Below are 20306 nucleotides of genomic sequence, written 5' to 3' on the forward strand. Positions count from 1 at the left end.
CCCAGTCAGGGCACATGCCCAGGTTGTGGGCTCAATTCCCAGTGCAGGGCGTGCAGGAGGCAGCCGATCAATGATTCTCTCTTATCATTGATGTTTCTATCTCTCTCCCTCTTCCGTCCTTTCTGAAATCAATAAAAATATATTAAACAAAAAAACCCCAAAACATCTAGGAATCTCCTTGATGTGACTCTACCCTCCCATCAAATATGCACTCTTTTCACTACAGGTTCCATGTGCATGGGCAACTCTGCTTGGAATGCCTTCACTGCTCTGACACTTGAGCTCCCCAACATTCCTTCTTCCAGACTCTGCTCAGTTTCCCTCCTCTTCCATGATGTTTCTTCAGACTACTCCAAAATCTCCTCCCCAGAGGTCCTGTAGCACATTTTTTAATATCATTCTCTTAGGCTCACTTTATACTACAGTAGCTAGTTTTGTTATTTTATATGTGTGTTTTTTTCCTCCTCATAGGTCTTTACTGTAGGTCAGGTTCCTTATCTTAGACATTTTGGTATGCCCAGTTATAGAACAAACTTTATACTGCTGAGCTCTACTTATCAATATTTTCCATGTAAATATTAAATCTTTTTTTGCAGGGTTAGAGCTACCACTTCAGTTTTTGAAATATTGGAATCACATTGTAAATATTCAGCAGATTGCTGATGTTTTTAAACAGTAATAAGAACCATTAATTGGAATCATAGGGCAATCATTTAATGAAAGGGGTGAAAGCTTCACAAAATTACCAATGAAAATAAAAATCATACTGATTCCATGTAAGTTGAAAACAGCAGATTAAAGTGATCTACAATGAAATTATTCACTTTTGATTGAACTTTATGCTCATTTTTCACAATTTGCAGTACTATCAGCAATTGATTTAAATATGAAAAGACATGTAATACATAATTTTAGTCAAAAAAGATCTTAATGTTTTATCCAAATTATTACGTGCCCAACACTTACCTCTGCGTTGTAAAATTTGGTTTTCACATCCAGTGGTTTGAGAACCTAGTTGAATAAAGCATATCAAGCAGGAGATTCTTATCATTTGACCAGTTGTTGTTTTTGTTTGCTTGTTTTAAATAGTAGGGCTTAAATGTGTCAAAGCCATTTTCCAATTTATTTGTCTAAAAGACTTTTCTAATACGTATGCAATACTCTTACAAAAACAAAAAACCCTAAAATAATCCTAAATGCATCTTTGAAAAGGCAACCATCATTTCTTGACTACGTGATAGCTACTTGGGTTTTACTTCATTACATTTGACTAAACTGAACACATTATTTCAGTATTTTTCTATATGTTTATTTTACCAAAAAATGTTTATGAAATTAAGCAACTCAAACACCTTTTATTTTTTCAAAAGGCATGTAAAATCTTAAACAAATGGGCAATGTAGCAAAGCAATAGCAAAATATGTTTCCTATTGACAATACTTTTTCTTTCACTTAAAGGAATCCAAAAATATATATAGCATCATGGCTAGATCTATATATAGACATACATGGTAGTCTTGTCTCCAGCTGACACACATACATATGTTAAACAGTGGTTTTTAAATTATTTTTGATAACTGACTTTGAAAATTGTGTATAAATACAAAATTCTCCTGGAGTCCATGATGAAGCTTGGTGTACTCAGCCCAAGTCAATAATTTCTCATTTAAATATTTCCGTATAAATTGGATAAAATTTATTACACTTATTTTATCAGGACTTGTCAATCATTTCCCCCCCTCTTCATGTGTGCTTTGTGAAGTTATAAAAACAATAAAAAATGCAGGGGGTAAAAATCTTCAAGTTTCATTACAAGAACATCATATTGGTACACTAGAGGCCTGATGCACGAAATTGGTGCAAGGGCTCAGCCCTTGCAGCCCTGGCTCCGTCTGGAATGTTGCCCGGAAAATGTCCGGTCTAATTAGCATGTTAAGTTTTTATTATTATAGATTGGTAATGACAATTTCTCTTCTTTTAATTAACTTAATTACATCTAACTTTAGATTGCTAGCAATATAACAAGTCCAAAAATATTATTTGCTTTATTTGGAGCCTATTTTCACTGTAGATAAATAGAAATAACTAAACTTAAAACACACACACACACACACACACACAAATAAAAACATTTACCACTGTTATATTCTATTACCTGAAATTTGAAGAATTTTCTAAAATACATTTTTTCTCCGCCCTGAGTTGTATAACTCACTGCACACACCAAGCTGAAATAGAAAGATGTCTTAATCATTCTGAATCAGTTTTAGTTGTGTTCCTTTAAAAAAAAAAATGCTTTCATTGATTTTTAGGGAGAGAGGAAGGGAGAGGGAGAGATAGAAACATTGATGAGAGAGGAACATCATGGCTGCCCCCTGCACATACCCCTAGGGATTGAGCTGGCAACCAAGGAACGTGCCCTCATCGGGAAATCCAATCAGGAACCTTTCAGTTCACAGGATGATGCCCAACCAATGTTATGCTCTTATAGCAGATGTTTCTCTCTCTCCCTCTCCCTTCCTCCATGTCTAAAAGTCAATAAACTATCCTTTAAAAAAAAAAAGTGTTTCAAAGATTACTGACTCAAGAGGGAAAATATTTACAGTGAATTGAAGAAGACAAAACCATGGGTAATATGACATTTGTAAAATATTACGTAAATTATTTATACACATCTGCTACCAATATGCACATAGAAAAGAATGAAAAGAAATACAGCAATATTTTAAGACTGGCTATACTAGGTGATGACATTATAGCTAATTTAACTTCTCCTTTATACTTATGCCTAGTACTAAGCCAGGTCCTAGGGACATAGTATTGATCAAAACACAGTAGTTGGTCCTGACCAGCATGGCTTAGCGGTTAGACTATTGGCCCATGCAATGAAGGGTAGCAGGTTCGATTCCTGTTCAAGGGCACATACCTGGGTTATAGGTTCCATCCCTGGCCTGGCGTGTGTGGGAGGCAACCAATTGATGTGAGACACATGGATGTTTCTCTCTCTCTTTTCCCTTACCCCCTCCCTTCTACTCTCTAAAAATCAATGGAAAAAATATCCTCGGGTGAGGATTAACACACAAAAGAAACAAACAACACACCACAGTAACTTCTCTCAAAATGCTCACTGTAGGAACGAGTACAGGAGGCAGCCAATCTTTGTTTCTCTCTCATCATTGATGTTTCTGTCTCTCCCTCTCGCTTCCTCTCTAAAATCAATAAAAATATTTTTTTAAAAAGAGGAGAGGCAAAAATGGTGATGTAAGTGGAGATGAATAAGAGATGGTAATGAAAGATGAGTATAAGAACTTAGAGAATTTGTGAATTAATTAAGTGGTAAGGCAGTGGAGAAATATAAAATTACTTTAGATGGCTGAAATGTTCATATTTGCTTCTCAGATTGAAAGAAAAATACAGCTTTAACATTCAAATACATACAAAGTTGGTTCTGATAAAATGTAAACATGAAACATAAAATTCCTTCTGAAGTAGGCATTAGGTTTAATGATAACTGGAAATAAAGCAAAAGTTTCAAATAAAGGCATATATAAAGCAAAGCCTTCTAAAGCTAGTAAAAATAATCCTTACATGTGTGTTCCAATTTCCTTTACTTCATGGTGTATGACATCATCAATACAACAATCAGGTTTCAGTTCAGCCACTGCAGCATTGGAGGCAGAAAGATTTAAACGCTGAGAGCTTGTCTGAAGATCAGCCTTGAAAGAAAGTGGTCAGAAATAGTCAAATGAGACTGGTTACTTAGATGGCGAGGATCGGTATGGTTGCAAAGAATAGGAACACAGAAGTAGGATGAAGGAGGAGCAAGACTTCTCTGCCTAAGTTTTTCTGTATAGCTCTGACACTCAGAACCATGGCAATGATTCACACACACATGCACACACAAAAAAACAAAATAAAATCAGCCAGGTAGTATGGGAATTCAAAATTAAATACGAAAGGCTCACACTGCTATAAAGGGCATTCTTGATTTAAAAAATCTTCAAACTGCACAGAATGCAAAGCCATCAATAGTGTTCATCTATACAAAAACACTAAAAAAAGAAAACAGATAATGAGAATTTAAACAAGTCACTGATAAAAACTGCTACCCCAAATCAAGTGTGAAAAACAGAAAAATTACAAGAACAATACTGTCTGATTATGACATAATATAATTACAAATTATTAATAAGATAAAATGGCCTTTCTATCTGAAAAACCTTTTAAACAACTTGGGTAGAATGGGAAATACAAAGGAAATTATAAAATTCTTTAAAAAGCTACGTATAAGAATCTGTAGGATACACCTAAACCAGTGAATCAAAAGAAAATTCACTTTTATAAAAATAAAATAAAATAAAAATAAACATTAAATCCCCAGCTAAAAAGGTAGAAAAAGGACAAAGTAAATAATCAGAACCACAAAGAAAGAGCTAGTTAAAAGCAAGCATTAATGAGGTAGAGAATAGAAAAGCATTATATATAAAGTAATAAATAAAAAACATAATATGTAAACCAAGAGATAGCTAAACTAAATCAAGAGAAAAAGAAAGCAAAAATATGCAAAATAAAAAATGACCAGGGAAAAATAGCACTGAAACAGAAGAAATTTTCAGAGACTACCATGAAGACCTATATACAAATAAATTTGAAAAATTTACATAAAATGGATCATTTCCTGGAATAAAACAGTTTTGCAAAATTTACACCATTAGCGATAGAAAGCTTATACATACTAATCTCCATAGGATGAAAGTGAAAATGCTATCAAGTAACTTCCCCCCAAAACAGCACCAGCCCATATGATTTCACAGAATTCTACAAACCCTTTAAAGATCAGATCGTCTAAATGCTCCATGTATTGCTCCGAAGCATTGAAAATAAAGGGAATGTCCCTAAATCTTTTATTTAGCAACCATAATATTATTTTTTTATTGTTTAAAGTATTATATATGTCTCCTTTTTCCCCAACTGATCCCCCCCCCCCCCCCCGCCACTCCTTCCCCCTAGGACAAGTCCCTACCACCTCAGTGTCCATGTCCATTGGTTATGTTAATATGCATGCATACAAGTCCTTTAGCAACCATAATATTGATACCTAAAACCTGCTAAAAGAAAACATGAAAAAGAAAAATACAGGCCAATATCATGTTATGCTACCTATGTCATCGTGAGTCTGATATAAAAAAATGGCTTATGTGTACATAATAAGTCTAAATATCTTTTTAAGACGAAGATTCTTTCCATGGACACAGACAATAGACAGGGGAAGGACTGGGGTGAGGTGGGAGCTGAGTGGAGTGAGGCAAAGAAGGTAAAATTGGGGACACCTGTAATACTCTCAACAATAAAATAAATTTTTAAAAAAAAGAGGATTCTTGATGGGAATAGCACTGTTCAATAAACATTTGCTACTGTTGTTATTTCAAACACCACTGCCTTTATAAAAATTAAAATTCAATAAAGCCAAAATACTTACATAAAATACTTATATTTTATAAGTATGCTATTATATTATTTGCTCTTTTTAATACTTATCTTAAATTACATGCCTTGGTTAATTTATTCATCTTATAAAAATAAACAGAACATTTACTGAATGCCAGGAAAAAAGGATACATTCTCAAAGTTCTGAAAGTCAGACCTTTTCATAATCGAATGCAGAGACTGACAAACTTTAAAAGGCCAGGAAGCAAATAATTTAGACTTTGCAGGTCATACAAACTGTTGCAACTACAACTCAGCCATTGTAGTTTGGAATCTGCTACAGATAATACAGAAATAAATGAGTCTGGCTGTGTGTCAATAAAACTTTATGGAGGCTGAAATTTGAATTTCACATCACAAAATAAGCTATGTTTCTTTCCAATCATTTGAAAATGTAAAAACCATTCTTTGCTCAAAAGTCAGAAAAACAGGCAATGGACCAAATTTGGCCTACTGATTATAGTTTGCCAACCCCTGATTTAATGAAAGGCAGAAACCCCATCAATAGTATAACAAACATATGCACATGTATGCAAAAATTTGCATCCAATTTCTGGAAGTTGGGTCATATAGGAAATTTGGAATATTTGCTCTCTGAGGTCCTTTTCAATTCTAATAATTGATCATTTTCAAACTCATCCTAATTGGACTTCCATTCTGATAATGCTCAAATGATCTAATGCATCACTTGGGACAGCTTTTACAAAACTTCTCCCTCACATAGAGTGAGTTTTTACTTTCTTTATGCCCTTTCTCTATGTAAATAGATTTCAGGTTGTTTAATTGAGTTGGCATATTCTATCTCTTAATTTCTAAATGACTGTAAAAATCTTCTAACTGGTCTATTTCCTACAAACCATCCCATACAATGTTTTCATCAGTCTTCCAAAATAGTGTGAATACTTCTGCTCAAAAATCTCCACTGACAGCCTGGCCAGTTTGGCTCAGTGGTTGAGCATCGACCTATTGGTTCAATTCCGTGACAGGGCACAGGCCCGGGTTACGAGCTCAATCCCCAGTCGGGAGCATGTAGGAGGCAGCCAATCAAGGATTCTCTCTCATCATTGATGGTTCTATCTCTCCCTCCCTATCCCTTCTTCTCTGAAATCAACAAAAAATATATATATTTTAAATCTCCTCTGACTGCCCACTGTCTCAAAAAACAAAAAAAAGGGAAAACCTTAGCCTTAGCCTAGCTTGCAAGACGCTCCACAGTGCGCACATCTCTATAATCTTACTTACCCTTACCAAGTGAATTCTGTTCAGCGCTACAAGAACACAATGTGTATTCCTATGTCTCTGCTTCCGATTACCGAATTCCGCTTGTCTTTTTCTCTAAAGCCTACCATTCTTTTAAGACCTTCTTGTGTTCCTTTTCTTCTAATAAGCTTTCCTGATTTAGGCAATATCCCCCCTGTAATCTTTCCTCCTCTTTCAAATTTTATTATGTTAATCAGAAATTGTTAACAAAAACATTCTGCTATTTACCTTTGACTGGTACATTTTCTTACCCAACCTATCACAAACTTTGAGGATAACGAAAATGATTCTGTGCTTAGCTTACTATACTATTAGGTATTTAATTATTGCTTGTTGTTGATGACAAAAATTTCTGTATCAAACATGCATTTTAATTAAGTTTAAAAAACATAATAGAAAAGTCGTTTTAAAAAATATATCACAAACAAGAATGCCACTTACTTTTACCAATATATCTTTTACAACTTGATTGCTATCATTATGAACGCTGATATAACTGGAAAAGGTCTCTCCCAAAAATATGTTCCTGTGAAATAAAATAAATTTTTACATAGAAATCCATTCAAGATTTATCATAAATATTCTATTTGAACACCACTGGGAACTTGAAATGTAGAAAAATTTATTAAAGGATAGAGATCAGGTAAAATACTGCTTCAACATTCCTTGTTTACACTAGGCTGCTCTTTTATTACTAAACTAGAGGCCTGGTGTACAGAAGTCTTGCACGGGGGGAGGGGATGCCTCAGCCCTTGGGGGATGTCTGACTGACGGCTTGGGCCCACTGCCCAGTCAGACATCCTTAGCAGAGGCTCCCGCCACCGCCGCTGCACTCGCCAGCCGTCTGGCTGAGCAGCGCTCCCCCTGTGGAAGTGCACTGACCACCAGGGGGAAGCTCCTGCATTGAGTGTCTGCCCCCTGGTGGTCAGTGCATGTCACAGCAACCAGTTGTTCTGCTGTTAGATTTGCATATTAGCTTTTTATTATATAGGATGTGATTCAAAGTACTTATCCTATATAATAAAAGCCTAATATGCAAATGACCAAACAGTGGAACGACCGGCTGCTATAACGTGTACTGACCATCTGGGGGCAGACAGTGAATGCAGGAGCTGCCCCCAGCCCGCAGGCCCCAGGCCAGCCAAGGTGGGTGCCAGTGGGGGCCCCCCCAATCACCCTGCCGATTGCCCTACAGAGGGAGGCAACGGGCGGCGGTGGCAGAGCTCGTGAGTGGGCGGCGCCATGCTGGCCAAGGTGGTGCCAGCAGGGGGCCCCCCCCAATCGCCCCGCAGATCGGCCCTGATCACTGGCCAGGCCTAGGGACCCTACTCATGCACGAATTTCATGCACCGGTCCTCCAGTTTAATCTATAAAGCATGCTATAAATCATGGCCCTCAACTATGGCACCAACTGCCAGTCTCTTTAGGAATAAGTCATTGAAATCAGGTCCATGTTAATAGTCTTAAGATTTGTTACTGAAGAAGATAGAAAAAGGCAATTTTTGTTAACTAACTTATGACCTGAATCTAGAAGAGACCCAAGTAATTGGTCTCAGAGTCTTTTTTACTGATATATTTGATTTTTCGAAGTTAGTCTAATAAAAATAATAACTAGTGGCTTTACTGTAAGCATTTTATAAAACATATTTTATAAAAATGTACATTTGTAAGTATATACTATGTAAAATATTTTAAAATATATATTTATACAATATAGTTTTACATGAATATATTTCTAAGTTTTGAAGACACTAGTCAATGGCCACATTCTGTAAACCTTTCATAAAAACTTAAAAAATACCTTTTAGTGTCAAATTCTCTTCGTTGCAAAAGGAATGGAATCAGGGGCATCCACCCCCAATAATAATCTAGAATAAGCTAAGAGCAAGAGAAGAAATAAAAAAATTTATAGCTCCTAATTAGCTGCCAAGTCTGATAACTTACGTTGAGAGAGGGCTGTGAAGTTGAATAAAAGAGGTGATTCTGAAAGACATTTGTATTAAATAAGTTAAAATAAAAGGAATCCATGGGCATTAAAAAATACAGAGTAGAGCAAAAGTATTGTTACAGTTGTGAGTATGCAAAACAGTTTATTCTTATATTATTATTATTGTATTATTTTCCATACGAACAACTATAAACTGACTTTTGCCCAACCTTGTATAGTAAGATCTAATGGAGAAAACTAAAATTCTATCACCTGAAGAATCACTATTAATATCTTGGTATGTCTCTTCTCTTATTTTTCTTAACCATATATATCTTACGGTTTTTTAAAAACCAGTATCACATAGTATAATTTTGATGAAATGGTTTTTTACCACTTAAATGTATCATGAGCACTTTGCCAACCCATAGTTAATTTTTATGAAAACTATAGATTTGTAATGCCTTTAAAGTATTGCTACATGTCTTATGTGACTACATCTTTCTTACCCGAAATTCTGTGGTAAAGTCAACATTTCTCCCAACATTAAAATTTCTGCACCATTTACAGTTGAAGGATCATCTCTCATGAGTTGGTTAAAGAGATCTCCTATAGAAAGACAAAAACATAAAATTCTAACCTCTACCTTATCAATAACTTTACTTAAATATTTATCTAGAAGAGAGATGTTTTGAAAAAACAATCTCTTCACAAAAGTTATATTTAAACAATCTAATATCTAATCTCCAATGAAACTAGTGCATGCCAAAAAATTCTGGTTTCACAGAGAATGAACATTAGAAACAAAGGGAAATAAAGGTCATGTGATACAAAATGTAGTAAGCTCCAGTGATTTTTAAAAAAGGGAATGCTAGTACATACATTGATGGAACATTTAAAGACAAATGTAATTTTTATAGTATTATGACTATGGAATGTATTATCATTAAACCTAAAATAAAAATCTCCTGTTGCCATCGGATATTAATAGTACCTTAATGAGACCTGTTACTCAATGGCTACCACTCGCATGCTACAAAAACAGGGAACAGAGAATGTAGCAAAGAGCATAAAATTGGCAAAGCTGGGCTTATTCGAAGGTAATAGAGGCAATCAAGATGCCAATTTTTCCCTAAGTGCAAGTAGAATAAAGTAAGTGCCATACCAGGTAAGTCTTTCTCTTCACATGTTACTGGAATATTGGTGAATAAAGTAGGCTTCGTCAACCGCATCACTGTAAATTCCAACAGTAAAAAAATATATATATGTTAATATTGCTTTGGGCTAGTATTCCCAAGCCAATCCATGGCATTCATCAATTTTATACTAATATAAAATATAACTATACTAGAAGCCTGAAGCACAAAATTTGTGCACGGGGGTGTGTGTGTCCCTCAGCCCAGCCTGCACCCTCTCTAATCTGGGACCCCTCGAGGGATGCCTGGGCAGTTGGACATTTCTCTCACAATCCAGGACTGCTGGCTCCCAACTGCTTGCCTGCCTGACTGCCTGATCACTCCCTAACCACTCCCCTGCCAGCCTGATCGACGCCTAACTGCTCCCCTGCCGGCCCGATTGCCCCTAACTATCCTCCCCTGCCGGCCCGGTCACCCCAACTGCCCTCCCCTGCTGGCCCAGTCACCACTAACTGCCCTCCCTTGCCAGCCTGGTCATCCCCAACTGCCCTCCCTTTCAGGCCTGGTCCCTCCCAACTGCCCTCCCCTGCCGGCCATCTTTGACCACATGGGGGCGGCCATCTTGTGTTGGGAGTGATGGTCAATTTGCATATTACTCTTTCATTAGATAGGATACTTCCTAAACTAAATATGATATTAAATACTTCCTAAGATTATATAGCAATAGTTCATTAAAAATGCTAATATATGAAACAATTTTATACATGAGAAAATAATTTTACATTTTTTTTAACTTAATGAACTTTAAAAATTAAATGTAAATATACCTCATTACAGAAAAACTAGAAAATAAAAGACTTAATTAAGGTATATTAGGAGAACAAGGCTTTAAAAAAAATCCTGAGTGACTTCAGTGTAAACAATATCAACAAAATATTAATCAAAAGAAGCCTGACAGGAAAATAAGCTTAGATGCATCATTTTGAATATGAAACAAAAACTTTATGACAAAAAGGCCTTTTGTGAGCTGTTATAATTACTGACCACTGAAAGTTCAGCAAGTGGCCCTTCTAGTAATATTAATTCTTTGTAGAAATTGCAAAAATATCAGTTAAAGGTTTATTGGTTTATTTAATTCCAACCAGAAATAAGATTTGTTCTTGGAACATAGAAGAATGTATCTAAAGTTTATCTAGAAAAATAAATGAAAATAAGAAAATAAATGGGGAAATAGGGAGGAGAACTGGACTTACCATATATTTAAAAATTTAAGTCTACAATAAACTAATTGGCTTATTAACTGAAGACCATACAGACACATATATTAGATTATTTGGGAAAAATAATTTAACCTATAAATCCACTTAAAAATCAAGAGACATATTAAAAAGACACTATATGTCATATTTGCAGATTTTAAATACAAACTGAGAAAGCCTAGTTATTAACATACAACTATCTCACTCCTTGAAAGATAATCCAAAGTATGCCTATATCAAATATACATTTAAAACACAGTATTTACTGTCTTACAGTAATAGACATCAAAAATTATATATAATGTTAGTTGGAAGGAGCAAATACTAACTGAAGCAAGGTTTAGGAACTATTATAAAGCCCTGGTTGGTAAACAGTAATTTTGTAACCAGCCTTGAATGTTAAAGTAGGTACTTTGCCAAAAAAATTAGAGCAATAAGCAATGTGATTTTTAGTTGAGTGCCAAATATTCATATAGTGCCATATGTAGTGACACTTACAGTAGAACTCACAAAACAGACATTTCATTTACTTATGAAATTCAGGTTTCATATAAAATAAGTTAAGAGAAAGATAGGCCTGAAGTTACAAAGTGATAAACTGGGCCTAGTTCCACTTGCACACAAATTTTGCTTGGCCATAACATTAAAAAAAAAAAAATTAATCTCCAGGTTTGGAATCTTTACCACATTCTACAGTCTATCAAGTCCCTGAAGACATTTATGTCTGTGAATTCTGAATTAATTTTGGGCATTTTGAGATTAAATCAAAGAATCATTATGCAGGAGCTCATTTTGAAAATTTTCAAAAAGTGATTTTTAAGTTATTTGATGAGTTAGCAAATAAAGTTAAATTAATATAATGCCTTTTCATCTTTTTTCTTTGCATTTTACTAACATTTATTTGAAGGTAGATGGGTTATCAGGGAAAAATAAAATGATGGTGCTGCTGCATTTCCCTGGAGAGTAAAAGCTGATTGGATTTTACCAAATGCCCTCACAGATACACTTTCCTGTATGTGCCTTTGTTTCCCCAATTTATTTCCATGTCTATGTTAAGATTGTAACCCAGAAACACTGTTTAGCCCTACTATTAGCTTGTGACAGAATCGTGCGTTCTAAGGTTCTAAATGTGCAAAGTAGCCATGGATTCTAAATTCTTAGGCCTTGATTACTTCTTAAGTACTCTCTAGGTAGAAGAAAAATGAGTCCCCTCGACCCTCTTCTTTTAAGATCCTGACAATATTTGCAATATTACTTAATCTTCAGTTTCCCATTTCTGAATGACCTTTTCATTTTTTCTCAAAGGGTTAAAAAGCAATTGATAGAGAGTAAATTAGAAAAATTTAAATCTGCCACATATGAAAACAAACAAGCTCTTTTTAATGTCTGGTTCTTGGATTAAAAAGCTACTACTCTTCATAAGAATCCCATGATGCTAGACTATACCTTGTATTTTCAGCTCTGTGTGCAATCATTTCAAAATAAATAAAAAGCTATCAAAGAAAAACAGTGTTATGAGTACCTAGGTTTGTTTTTTTAATTGATTTTTTTAAATATATATTTTATTGATTTTTTACAGAGAGGAAGGGAGAGGGATAGACAGTTAGAAACATCGATGAGAGAGAAACATCCATCAGCTGCCTCCTGCACACCTCCTGCTGGGGATGTGACCGCAACCAAGGTACATGCCCTTGACTGGAATTGAACCTGGGACCTTTCAGTCTGCAGGCCGATGCTCTATCCACTGAGCCCAACAGGTTAGTGCATGATTTTTAGAGAGAGGAAGGGTGAGGGGAAGAGAGAGCGATCAATCTAAGAGGGAAACATTCATCGGCTGTCTCCTGCACCCTCCACCCTCCTACAGGGGATTGAGCTTGCAACCCAGGCATGTGCCCTGACACATGCCTGTAATGCCCAACCAACAGAGCCACACTGGCCAGGGTACGAGTACCTAACTTTTAACCCTTGATTAGCAACCTTACAGTAAATAAGACCTGAACAATATAAATCAGATTCACCATTTATTTTTGCCAACTCTTATTCAAAAGCTCACTAGCAAGACTCAATGGCTTCTTGACATTTCTCCAGCCATCTTGGATTGAAAAGTAAGACCGATAAACAAAAGAGGAAGTCATTACTGAAGAAGCTACCTTGGAAACTCCCTCTACAACAGGTGATTTTTCATTTAAAGACTTTTGGAAGCATTCATGCACATGCTGCTTATTTTCTAGATAGCAGTCTCATTTGAGACAATAAAATGATACTAAAAATAGTTAAAAACAAAACAATATTTGAACAGAGTAAAATCTAATTGGAAAAGATGATCTCTTCAGTTAAAAATTAGTAGACTCACAGCAATATCAGCCTGTGAAGAATCTCTCCAAAGGGCACATTTATCATGTATTACAGACCTCTACGATGCCAGGCACTATGCCACAAGGCAAACATTTCTCCACCTTGCTGGTGAATACACTCTTACTGGGTTTTTTCAAGGGTTTGGTTTTACTACTTAATAGTAGTAATTCCATGTAAACTCTGTGAGGTCAGGGTACATGTTTGCGTCCTTTCCTACTACATTCCAGTACCTAGCTCATAGAAGGCATTTAAATTTATTAAATAAACACATGCTTTTATAAACCTTTTATTCCATAATCATTTTGGTTATTTTTTAAAAAATCATCTTTATTGTTGAAAACATTATATATGTCCCTCCTTTTTTCCCCCAATGACCCCCTCCAACCTGCCCCCACTTCATCCCCCAGGCCTTCACCACACTATTGTGTATCCAGGGGCTGTGCATATACCCATATAAGTTCTTTGGTTATTTCTATGAGGTGATGCATAAGTCCATTTTATAACATTTTGGTTATGGGAAACCAACAATGACTTCAAGAACCAGCAGGCTAGTAACCGGTATTAACAGCCATTAAGATGGAATTACTTGTATTAGAATAAAGAGTAACTTGATTTCTTATCATATTTGATACTTCTTTTCAAAACATGTTATATAGTCTTAAAGATACATTATGGTCTTAAGAAAATTATACATTTTTTTTAAGCTTTGTTTCAAGACAACACATCAACTGTTACCTATTACATATCTTTGGGAACATCAGCATAATTTGGCTGGTCTCCCATTGTGAACTATATACATGCCACTTAAATAGCATTCCCTGAAACTGAAACTGGTTTTAGTTTCATTTTTAAAAAATTATTACATTTTAGATGAACAAAGAAAAAATACTAGAAAAATTAGATTTTAAGGATTTACCCAAATCCAAACTATTCACTGTAATTCATAGGAATATATAACTCAACCATTGAAAACGTAACAAAAAGAAAAGGAATGGCACATTTTACCTCAAACTTCAGTATAAATAATAATTTATCACAATTAATTTAAACAGTGGCTGTTAAAAGTAGAATCAAGAAAGTTCTTGACTTAAATGACAAGTCTACAAACTCACATGATATTTATTCCTGGGATACAAACTGAACACATACTACCACACAATTATTTTTCACAATGGTAAGAATAAATAGGCTATATTAGCAAAAGTTCAAATAAAAATTATAATTAAAAATTTAAAAACCAGTAAAAAAATTTATTAATCTATTTCAGTATATACTGTTCATTCAGAATAGTCTTCTTTTTGACAATCACTGGAATTCATTACATACTAAAAATAATACCATGTTTACGCACAAATAAATTTATTTTCCCAGTAAGAGCTAATCTTCCTTTAAGGAGATTTCCCACATATTCACAGTACATAATATCACAGAACACCCATATTTGGCCCAAATGTCTCTGAATTGTAGCATTACAAGATGGAAGCTCATTGTGCCTGATAATTCTATTGAGTTTTGCCCAAATGTCTTCCAGAGTTTGGTTGTTACATATAGTGTGATCTATTGTCCATCTTGCTCTGTAAAATAAGTGTAAATCTAGTGCCTTTACACTATCTTGCAATTTTTTAGACAAAGGAAAAATATCTCCAGTACAATTTCTGCCAGGGAGCGAAACACTCCAAGACCTCTTCTTGTGCGGTTTCCCTTTTTCTGATTGTTTATCCAGATTTCCAGAAGTAGTCTGTTCATTGAGTGTGTGTGACCGGATTAAGTGCTTCTTTTCTTTCAAATTAGGTTGAAACTCCAATAGCGCTACTGTACAATCATAACTCTGTGATTTAACATCATGTTCTGAAATGGTTAAGGATTGTTTCACATCTTCAGCTGCCTCTTCAGAAATCACAGGTGGTGATCGTTTAGGTTTGAGTGGAAGTTTGGACCCATCATGTGGAAACCAAGGGATAAATCTTGATAGTGGATGTGTAGGAAAGTCTTGAATTGCTTTTTCTGCAACTTTCAGCAATTGTGTGGGATCACTCTCATATGCGCGATAATGCAATATTATTTCTGTGGTCATTCTGAAGTAATCCAATTACTCTTAATGAACAGAAAATGTCTTAGCTGAGCTCCTCAGAGCTAGGATGTAATTTAAAATTACAAGACTGTCTCTTTCCAAATCAGAGGGAAACAGGACCTAAAGTGGAAGTATTGCAAAGAATAAGATATGGAAGGGATAGCCTACATACAAACAGGCAGGGAGGAAAGGAAAAACAAAAACCAATCCCAGTATACTATTTTACCAAAGTGCTATTGGTAAATGTGAATGTAATCCACAAAACTGGAAATCCTTTCTCTCATGAAAATAAGGGATCTGGATTAGATGCCCTATCAGCTCACTTCTAGCCTAAAAATGCTAGTAGTCAACATGTTTAACTCAACTGATAATAAAGAATTTGGAAATAATGATATTAATATAGTAGGTACTAATAATATTAAGACTATACACAAAACAAAGTAAAATTAGTGGTTTCTAAAATACTAGATTCATAGATAGATAATTTAAAAAAGGTAATAATACTTAAAATTTTGAGACATCTCAGTAGTAAACACTAAAAGCATAAAAATGGTTTCAGTTTGCATTTTACCCAGGCCAGGGACTGGTTCTGTGACAGCCTCCTCTGTATAATTAGGGCACTTCGGCAGTATCAAAACCATGGCTCCTGAATTCCAGTTTGGAGGGAAGCAAGAGGGCTAGACCTTTATGTTTTTCTTCTTGTAACACAGAAGTCCTCAAGCTGCCCCAAATGAAGCATTGATAATAAGTTCCAGCATATTATTATACAGGCTCAAGAATGGAGCCTTCCAGGATCTGCAAGTTAGGTTTCCTAACCAGGTACAAAGCTGCAAAAGCCATACTTGCAAGTTCTTTCATATCTTGCACTAAAAAAAAAAAGAGAGAGAGATTGAATCCCTTCTCCTCAAAATCATTAAAAGAACTACTTGATGAGGGTTCTCCCGCTGTCAGAATAACAGTGGTGGGGACTCCTGGCATGATGTCAACACTCATTTGACCACTTCCTGAAGAGTCAAAAGAAGTCGTCTCATGATTATTTTCACCTACTGTCAATGTCCATTAACAGATTTGACAACTTGTAAATTCATAATATTCATAACTTTTAGTGTTTCTTAAATTAGATAGCACATTCTTTCAAGAATGAATGCTTTAACTTTTCCCCTTATACTTTCACACTGTAAGGTAATGACATTCTTTCAGTATTGTCTAAAACTTCAAGTTTAGAAAAGACGAAGGAAGGCCTTGTGCTGAAATATTGCCTCAATCAATAATTAGCTTTGTGACCTTGGAAACCTTTTTGAGCGTTAAGGAGCCCCTATTCGGCGTGCCTGCTGTGAGACTGAGAGATAAAGACCCTGACAGCACCTTTTCTTCTTTTTCTTCGGGAATAACCCACTTCAGTCCAGCTCATTTGCTCAAACTAAGCTTACTGGGCATTTTGCTATGTTACTTAATAGTGCACTTCCTTAGTTATACAGGCAGAGACAGTCCTGTTAACCCCAGCTATCAGTACACGATTTTATGCTACAAATGGGACTGGCGGGCTTCGGGAAGGGAAGGCCCCTCACCATGCATACCACAAGGAAGTGCAATGTAACTGGATTCAAACGTCTACTGAGCATTTTCTCAGCTCAGTCGAAGAAGGGATTAGTAACCACAGAGCAGAGCATCCAAGAAATTAAAAAAGTGCATTTGTGGTACGGAAAACAGATCAGACACAGCTGAAAGCATTTAAAAAAGTTTTCCAGGAAACAACAGGAATTCCAGAAAAACTCTAACCTGCTTTTCCTCTAACTAATGATCTAATTATCAAGCATACTCAAGTTGATTGCTAGGCACAGAAAATGAACGCTGACGTGAACTTTCCCATATACACACTATTTCGAAGCACACCACAGTAGGTTTTAACAAACCTGAATTATACATATGTCCGTACTGGGTACTTCTCACTCTTTGGCACTGCTCTTTTACGGATGGAGCTGAAGGCTCCGTCCGCGGCAGGAAGAGACAAGACCCCAGAGAAAACCGCTCCGCAGGGCGCCCGTCGTCACCGTGGCCACCGGGCTCTCCCGGGGGCGGTGGGAGCGTCAGCTCCTGGGACTGAGCTCTGTCTGGTGACGGCAACACACACACGGAGGGATCTGCCTCTCTTGGCTTGACAAGCCATCCCCTCCCCTCCGCGGCGGGTCTCTCTCTCCACTCCAGAGGGAGGCTCTCAAACCTAAAATCAGGGTTGACATTGCTTCCCGCCGCTTCGGCACCAGGGGCAGAGCAGCAGGGCGTGCACCGAGTGTCAGGAGAACGAGGCCTACATCCCACAGGCCAGGGCTGTGAGGCCAGGACTTGGAGATCTAGAGAGAGGAGGGGAGAGACCAGATGAAGGCGAGTCGGGTTCGCAAAACTTTACCTTTCAGAGCCAGCAGGTGCTCCTGTTTGGGGGGGTTCACTTCCATTTTGACCGGCACTTTCCACCGAGAGCCTACGGGGGTTGAGGAGGTTCAATCCGACTCGGAAGAGAGCAGAAAAACGCACTTTCGGGAAGGCAGGGCGTCAAACACAGTCCCTTCCGGAGGTGTCTTCAATTCCCTCCTTATCAGGTCCTTTACGACCCAGTGGCGGCTTCTCACCGAGGCCACATCTGGCCTGTGGGATACCTATACATAGGATACTCCTCCTCCCATCCGCATTCACACTTGGCGACTGCACGACACCACTCGCCGGAACGATACTCGGCCTCCGAAATTGCGACCTTGTGGCGTAAAAGATACAGAGGTGGCACGCTGGGAATTGTAGTTTCCATAAAAACCACACTGCATGCAGGGAGATGTAGTCCCTCCTCGTCCCCCTTCCTTTCGCGGCTGGGGATAATATCTTGCTCTTGGAGCGGGAGTTGCATCCCAACATTTTACATCTGTTTTAGCTTTACTTTTTTTCTTAACTTTATTCCTTCCATCAGTGGCAGACTCTTTAATAACAATAAGAATAAAGCGCCCGTGAGCAAGGATATTCAGCCAGCTAGTGACTGGCGGGAGGAGGAAGGAGGCGGTCCTGGGAACATTCCCCCGCCCCGCGCCGTATTGCGCCTGTGCGCCAGTGGCGGGCGCGGAGGCTTCTGGGTAGGTGGCTCTGCCCCGCCCCTCGGTTGGAGGCCCTTTCGGGTGCTTCTGCAGCGCCGCTGCTCCAAGGATGGCTGCTCTGGTTGTAAACAAGGCTGGATCGGGACTAGACAGTGGCCGTCAGGGCAGCTGGGGCACGGCCGTGGTGAAGGTGAGGGGCCTTGCGTTCTCTGTTCTCCACCGTTGGCCTGCCTGGGGTTCATCCCCGAGATGGGGCTGCAGCGCCGCGGCCCGGGCTGCTTTGGGCGGGATGCGCGGCCTCTGGGCCCCTCTTGGCTGCACAAGCCAGGCCCTCCCCTCCGCGACTGGTCTTCTGTTCTTGCCAGTCCTCTGCCTGGCATCACCTGGGGGGCATTTGTGAAAAGAAGCTTATGGGCCTGTGAAGTGACCTGGGCTTTCTTCCCCCAGGTCTTCTGATTTTAATTAAACTCAACAGGCATTAATTAGCTTATTTTTATTAAACCATCATTATCTCCAGGTATTATGTTAGCTTTTTTAATCGCTGTGTCTACTTATGAGGATGATGTTAATTCCCGTTTTACAGGTGAGGAAACAAAGGCTTAAGTTAACAGTGTGTGGCAGAGCCAGGGTTGACAGGCTCCAAAGTTTGCTTTTCACTATTGCATTACTTGATCAGACATCAATTATTGGGTGATCTCCCTCTTCCTCTCTTGGTCAACACTTTTTTTAAAAAAGAAAATATTTTTATTGATTTCAGAGAGGAAGGGAGAGGAGAGAGAGAGAAACATCAATGATGAGAGAGAATCTTTGATCGGCTGCCTCTTTGCACTGTGCCCCCTACTGGAGATGGAGCCCACAACCGGGCATGTGCTCTTGACCTTTTAGTCCCCAGGCCCACGCTGTAGCCACTGAGCCAAAGCAGCTAGGGCCTGGTCAACGCTTTTCAGAAGTCTCCGACAGCAGTGCATTAACACTAGGGTCTATGAATTGCCCTATGCTTGAAGTTTGAAACTCTACCCTGTGTAAATGCTCCAAGATGCCGTTACTAAAAAATCAACTGAAATAACGTGGAATTCATTTTTCCTTTCCACTATATATATGGAAAGATTTGGAAGGGAAAACTGATCATAGTGGTTTATAGAATCCCTTATTTATAACCTGAGATACTGATCGTTACTGGCTACATCTTCGAATCACTGAGCATGTTTAAAAAAACACAAACTGATGCAGCCCCTCCTTCATCCCCCAGTTCTGATTAAGTTGACATTAGTATATTTTTTACATTCTCAGAAGTGATTTGATTTTATTTTTAAAAAAATATATTTTATTGATTTTTTACAGAGAGGAAGGGAGAGGGAGAGAGAGTTAGAAACATCAATGAGAGAGAAGCATCGATCAGCTGCCTCTTGCACATCCCCTACTGGGGATGTGCCCGCAACCAAGGTACATGCCCTTGACCGGAATCGAACCTGGGACCCTTCAGTCCACAGGCCAATGCTCTATCCACTGAGCCAAACCGGTCAGGGCCCAGAAATGATTTTAATGTGCAACCATGTGTGAGAACCACTGGACCAGGTAATATCTGAAGTATTTTTTATTTATAATAGCCTTCTATGATTTTTCACCTAATGTTGGTTTTATATGACAACAAATGATACATTTCTGCTCACAACTGTATTCTCAGTCAGTAATGGTGGTTGTTGATTCATCTGACCTTTATATACTAGTATTGAT

The 20306-nt window shown here is 37.6% G+C and overlaps 3 protein-coding genes across 13 annotated transcripts in view; 1 reads left to right on the forward strand and 2 right to left on the reverse strand.

Annotated features, from left to right (window-relative positions):
- TRAPPC13 (trafficking protein particle complex subunit 13) overlaps window positions 1–18044 on the reverse strand; it is a 28758-nt gene extending 10714 nt beyond the window's left edge. For 4 of the 8 annotated variants that reach the window (XM_059694516.1, XM_059694515.1, XM_059694514.1 and 1 more), the window contains exons 1-8: window positions 17903–18044; window positions 9840–9908; window positions 9184–9283; window positions 8692–8730; window positions 7189–7273; window positions 3589–3716; window positions 2156–2228; window positions 967–1011 (exon numbers count right to left, since the gene is read on the reverse strand). In XM_059694516.1, the coding sequence (XP_059550499.1) occupies window positions 967–1011; window positions 2156–2228; window positions 3589–3716; window positions 7189–7273; window positions 8692–8730; window positions 9184–9283; window positions 9840–9908; window positions 17903–17948 (585 nt within the window). In that variant the 5' untranslated portion in view covers window positions 17949–18044. The remainder of the gene's footprint in view (window positions 1–966; window positions 1012–2155; window positions 2229–3588; window positions 3717–7188; window positions 7274–8691; window positions 8731–9183; window positions 9284–9839; window positions 9909–17902) is intronic. The other 4 variants (XM_059694520.1, XM_059694519.1, XM_059694518.1 and 1 more) reach the window with 1 other exon arrangement.
- Window positions 13820–18040, reverse strand: SHLD3 (shieldin complex subunit 3). 4 transcript variants are annotated; one of them, XM_059694528.1, is made up of 3 exons: window positions 17409–17896; window positions 16067–16361; window positions 13820–15615 (listed from the first exon to the last, which is right to left on the reverse strand). In XM_059694528.1, exon 3 carries the CDS (start codon window positions 15496–15498, stop codon window positions 14743–14745), a length of 756 nt encoding a protein of 251 aa, XP_059550511.1. In that variant the 5' UTR covers window positions 15499–15615; window positions 16067–16361; window positions 17409–17896; the 3' UTR covers window positions 13820–14742. The 4 variants fall into 4 exon arrangements, with proteins under 4 accessions (XP_059550511.1, XP_059550512.1, XP_059550510.1 ...); XM_059694527.1 differs by lacking the exon at window positions 17409–17896 and adding an exon at window positions 17903–18037 and having other exon boundaries at window positions 13826–15615; XM_059694529.1 differs by lacking the exon at window positions 16067–16361.
- A 562-nt stretch (window positions 18045–18606) lies between the features above and the next one.
- Window positions 18607–20306, forward strand: part of TRIM23 (tripartite motif containing 23) — a 34987-nt gene continuing 33287 nt past the window's right edge. The window contains exon 1 of the mRNA XM_059694510.1: window positions 18607–18762. Coding sequence (XP_059550493.1) covers window positions 18682–18762 — 81 coding nt within the window. The 5' untranslated portion in view covers window positions 18607–18681. The remainder of the gene's footprint in view (window positions 18763–20306) is intronic.

The sequence above is a fragment of the Myotis daubentonii genome, chromosome 4 (genome assembly GCF_963259705.1).
Source record: "Myotis daubentonii chromosome 4, mMyoDau2.1, whole genome shotgun sequence".
Lineage (NCBI taxonomy): Eukaryota > Metazoa > Chordata > Mammalia > Chiroptera > Vespertilionidae > Myotis > Myotis daubentonii.

Bases quoted from the DNA above. Each gene is read 5' to 3' on its own strand.
- SHLD3 (XM_059694529.1), bottom strand. From the start codon at position 15,498: ATGACCACAGAAATAATATTGCATTATCGCGCATATGAGAGTGATCCC.